Below are 5378 nucleotides of genomic sequence, written 5' to 3' on the forward strand. Positions count from 1 at the left end.
AGAGAGAGAGAGAGAGAGAGAGAGAGAGAGAGAGAGAGAGAGAGAGAATTATTCCCACAGGAAAGGATCAAAACTCACTCCATGGAGGTGCTGCCAAGCATAAGCATGAGAAGATCAAGCCCCATGGACAAGAGCAGTTCATTCCAAGTTGAAAAGGGGAAATTAGCCAGAATCAGTTCAGCTAGGAAAGAAACCAACTTGTGTAGGAAGAGAATTTCCATTCTTCATATAGTCAACCTTTATTTAGTTTGTAGAGAGAGGTGTGTAAAGGAATATGAGAATCTGGGTCACAGAAGCTCTGTGGAGGTCAACTTCCACCTGCATCACTATCTAGTATGTCCACCTTAGCCTGAGTCACACAACTCAGTGGCTATCCCCATAGAAGCTTCAGGCTATCCCCAGAGAAGCCCCCTGAGCTCCTCAGCTTACCCCAGCTCCTCAACGTCATGCAATTGCATTCACACATTGTAAAGTCACTCCCAAGTCCCAAGTTCTCCTACAACCCTTTCTGGTCCATGAAATGAAAGGACCAGGGACTGCCGTGCTACAGCTTTTGGAGAAGTCCAAGTTCTACAGAACATTCTAAGTCAGCTGTGTACCCAATGGTTTTCACAGCCCAGGTCCTTGATGTGTATTACTGTGTCTTTAAAATATTGGTGATACCTCTATAATAAATCAAACTATTCCATATGTATACTAATACAGACGCTTATTATTCTACTGGCAAAAGTGATAACTGACAGGGTGCAAGTTTACAGAATTATGGAAAAGTCCAAAACCACATCATTCCTCCAGGGATTTTATGAAGAGTTATATCAAACTAACATTGCCTTCTCTCTGGTGTCAGCAAGACAAAACACAGCCAGGTCTCAGACCATGGGAGCAGGGGATAACTTGTTTCAGCAGCATAAAAAAATGTTGGGTGCCATGTTGTCTTCAACTTGTTAGTCTTGAGATAGTAAATGGGAGAAGTCAGGGAGACCAAGAGAAGACAAGGATTACAAGTTCTTGCTCATGTATGGAAACTGGGAGACACTCACACACACCCCAACCATTCCAGAAGAGGGGGCAGTATTTGGGATTGAGTGTGATGGAAAGTAAATAAGATCAAAAGACATGATACACCTGAACAAACATGCCATTATGAAACCTATTGCTTTAGACAGCAATATACATAAATAATTTTATAAGAAAACAAAAATAAGCCCAGAGACTGACACTGAAGCTACCACCTCATGAACTAGATTCCAAGTCACAAAAGTTGACAACTCTCTGGTTTGGTGGACCCAAGGAGATCCTTGTATTAATAACAGCAGCAGCAGCAACAGCAACAGCAACAGCAATAATAATACCACCTACACTATGGTTTATGGGAAGGAATACTACCTTCCCACCATGGCCTGGTCCTAGGAAGACTTGAACATCTGTATCCTTCTTAGAGAGTCAGATGATGAACCAGAGAATGGTCTATGGTCTCTTGGATCTGGTGATCTGAGGACTTCCAAATCAAGCTACAGCAGAAACTGGACAGGTAACAGAAAAAGTGGGAGTGGGGAGATGAGGTAGTAGTCAATCTACAGTGGGACAACCCATCTTTAAATGACGAAGAAAACAATAGTTCCGGTTCCCAAAGAGGACAGGTGTGTTCTCAGACTTTGCAGCAGAGCTGCTACAGTCACCAGCCTCCAGGCACTGGACAGCAATTGTCCTTCTTTTCTATTGTAGATCTTATCCCAGCTCTCCCTGGAGTCAAATGTTCTGAATACAAACATCACCCTAGGGTCCTAAGTGAATCAACATGAGACTATAAAAGCTTGCTTACTACATCATCATAAGTACTGACAGTGTCGCTCCTCCAACCTGGTAGATAGCCACCTAAGGAACCCATGGGCAAACTTCACGAAATTCAAGATATTCCCATCTCAAGTTATCCCATTTTGCCCAGCTTTTTTCTGTAATGTGTTCCATTCAATTGCTATTTACCTATCTCTTAATAGAGACAAATTAAATCACTAATGTGAAGTCCCTTCTTTCTATGGGATTGGCTAACTCATGTTGGAGTGAGATAGCCAAGGAAGGCAAAAAAAGTAATACACAATCGTGGGTAGGAAGGCAGGAACCCTGATCTAGTGCTACTCCCGAAGGTCAGTGAGTCCAGTGGAAGCTGCTATGCTATACTATGTCTCTCCGCTTTCCTCCATACCTGTTCTGAACCCTTATTCATCCTGGAGTTCTGACGGGAGACACCCACTCTCCTCATAATGCAGAAGAACTCAATCCGACCATAATGAAGACTTTTCCTAAGTAGTGGGCCCTCAGGATGCTTACCACTGACAGTAAGGAAAGTGAGCATATAAAACACGGCCTGTCCATGGCTACTGTCAGGTGCTGTCAAGGACAGGGTCAGCATTAGTGACAAGGAGCTGCCAAACAAAAGCCAAAGAGACTCCGAGGCTCAGCAGAGCTGAGCTTGGTGAGAAGGCAGAAGAGTTAGAGAACTGGGAAGCTTTGGGTCCAAAATGGGTTGAAGAGGGGGAGCATGTCGTCGGTGAGAGAAACACTATCGGAGCAGTGGGGCGTTCACGAAGCCCACAGGAGAAAGGCTGGAAAGTTAGACAGTGAATAAAAGGACTCACCAAAGATAACAGTCGGCGGAAAAATGAGGACACGCAAGGGCGGAGGGCCGCCCTGGCTGCCAGGATTGCTACTGCTAATGAGACATGCTGAGGGCCTCTTAGCCCGGCCTGGCTGACCTCCCCAGCTCTCTGCTGGGCTCCCAGCTGCTACATGTTGGAAAGGGACTTCAGCAAACATTTAGCCTGCAACAGCTCCCAAAGAAAAACTGCATATTCTGACCCTACCTCCAAGTACTTCCTAGTGCGTTTTACTCCAAACATTCTGAAACTGCGTAAGGTAACAACCCACCTACGACCGGTTCTGTCTCCTCATGTGTGCAAAAATGTATAACAGTGCTCCAAAATAAAAATAGCTAGTCAAAGCCAGCTTCCTCTGAATCATTCAGTACTGGCCAGCAATGAGAGAACAAGGGGTGAGAGGGGCTGTTGGCCCAATCAGAACAACTAACTCTATTTTCTTAAAACAGAAGCATAGGGTGGCTCGTTTCCCTGAATCCTGAACCAAATAGCTGTCGGAAGAGAACCAGGAGTTTTGCCTGGATTTTGGCACCGATTGGATTCTAGGTGCCTGCAGAGGGAGCCTTATAACTAAAACATGCTTGCTGTTGCCAAGCTGACTTTGGCACACACTCTCAGGCAATATTTATCCTATGCCATTTAAAGTGAACTGAAAAGATAAATGCAGGGTACAGCCACAGCACACGCAGCCCGCACACTGGTATTAATTGGATTGCCTTTGTGAACATGCAAACTAGCTTTCCCACTCAGAGAAAATTAGTGAAGCCCGGTGACCAGGAACACCCAGACAGAAAACCTGTTTATGGAAGTGACTATGTATAGGATCAGAGCAGGCAGCTGAGAGTATCTCCTGGCAGCTCAAGAGTTGATTTCGTTCCTTTTGTATCTTCAATCAGAAAAAAAAAATCTCTCTGTGGCCTATGCTACAACAGTGGCTCAAAACTATCTATTAAAAGATAGATTTTTGCTATTTAAAAGACTCAAAAAGATTAGGCTCAAAAAAAGAATAAAATCCTGCCTTAAGCCATTTGTAAAACAAAGTGGAATTCATATAATGATGTAATTAAGTTCAAATAATAATTCTAAATCACATCTACTGGATGTACTATGCCCCCTTCCCAGCTGAAAATATAGTATGTTTAGCCGCCCTACAAGGTGGACAGCACTTTCATGGTTGTCATAGCTGAGGCTTCATACAAGGTCACACAAGCAGACATTAGAGCCCTGTCACTGGATTCCAAACTAATCTACTCCATGCAAAAATAATGTGACCCTTGGAGTACTCCCTTATGACAAAGCCAACCTAGCACAAGTACCCTGCAGCCTGCTGCTAGGATAACACACAGCACTGATCTGGGAATTAAATAGAAAGGGATGTCAGCTTCTACTTCTGCTACCACGGAGACCTCAAGCAAACGGTAAGCTGTATGAAGCACTGTGGTACTGTCTGAACAATCTGAACAATAACTGCTACCTTGCAGTGAGGGTGAGAGGTAGTGAACACACAGAGAAATACCTCAGCCACTGGAGGTGTGCGGCCTGCAGGACACAGCATTGCTGACACGATGCTCAGTTATCACACTCCCATGATGCCCCCTGTAATCCTTGTCAGCTTTACCTAGCTCGTGGCGAGTAGCCAGTGTGACTTTGTGATGACTACCCAGCGCAATGAGGTAACTACGGGCACACAGCTCTGGGTCCTCATCTTCAAAAGTATCGAAGTCTCTGGTCTAATAAAGTAAATATTTACCAGAGAGTGGGAAGATAAACATAGGAAAAGGAGATAGAATGTCTCAGCTTCTGGAGGAGTGCTGTCACCTGCTAGCCCCCACACAGCCTTACTAGATGGGAAAAATCTCTGACTTCCTGAATGCAGTCATCCACCAAGGAAGTAGGCAGTGGGGATCCGTTTGATATCAAACTAGTCTATTTCAGAGTGAAAACAGATGGGCACTGCGAGCAATTATTCATGTTCTCAACCGGAAGGTGCTCAAACACCCACTTCCGTCCCTGAGAATGAATACAGACATGATATGACATGATTGGCAAGGTAGGACTCAACTGAAGGGTTTGCCTTGGTTTAGAAGGTTTGAGTAGGTCCATGGGCTGATGAATGAAAACTTGAAAAATGCTTTCAGGCTGGTGTAAACAGAACTTACCCGATGGGATGTTGGCGGCATTGATGGTGAGGTGTGCAAACGGCTGAGACTCAGGCTTGCCCCGCTGGGCCACATCCAACCATGAGCCTTCCATCATAGCTGGGGATGACAGAACCAGGTGAGCTTAAAGACTACTTCCCATACAGGACTTCAAACACTTGTTCAAACTCATAATTACCTGGAACTCCCGAGAAACGCTGTGGCCCCACAATATGCTGTAATTCCTGAAATAGAGGAGAGTTTTATTCATAAACTCATTCTTTCTGTAAAGCAGTAAAATAAATAAATAAATAAATAAATAAATAAACAAATAAATAAGTAGGACTACCAGATGCAAAATCAGTTAGGATGCTTTAAAATGAAGCCAGAAGCTCAGAGGCAGCAAAGTTCCTGGATCTCACATTCCTAGCATTTGAGCTCCCAAAATGCTTAAAAATCCAACATACACACACAGACACACACACACAGACACACACAGACACACACACACAGACACACACACAGACACACACACAGAGACACACACACAGACACACACACACAGACACACACACAGACACACACA

At 44.4% G+C, this 5378-nt stretch overlaps 1 protein-coding gene across 1 annotated transcript in view; it reads right to left on the bottom strand.

Moving 5' to 3' along the window:
* The window catches only part of Tnfsf11 (TNF superfamily member 11), a 30115-nt gene that overhangs the window by 1574 nt on the left and 23163 nt on the right, over positions 1 to 5378 (bottom strand). Inside the window, exons 3-4 of the mRNA XM_028752723.1 lie at positions 4992 to 5037; positions 4814 to 4912 (exon numbers count right to left, since the gene is read on the bottom strand). Coding sequence (XP_028608556.1) covers positions 4814 to 4912; positions 4992 to 5037 — 145 coding nt within the window. The remainder of the gene's footprint in view (positions 1 to 4813; positions 4913 to 4991; positions 5038 to 5378) is intronic.

Source organism: Grammomys surdaster, unplaced genomic scaffold (genome assembly GCF_004785775.1).
Source record: "Grammomys surdaster isolate TR1022 unplaced genomic scaffold, NIH_TR_1.0 125934, whole genome shotgun sequence".
NCBI classification, from domain to species: Eukaryota; Metazoa; Chordata; class Mammalia; order Rodentia; family Muridae; genus Grammomys; species Grammomys surdaster.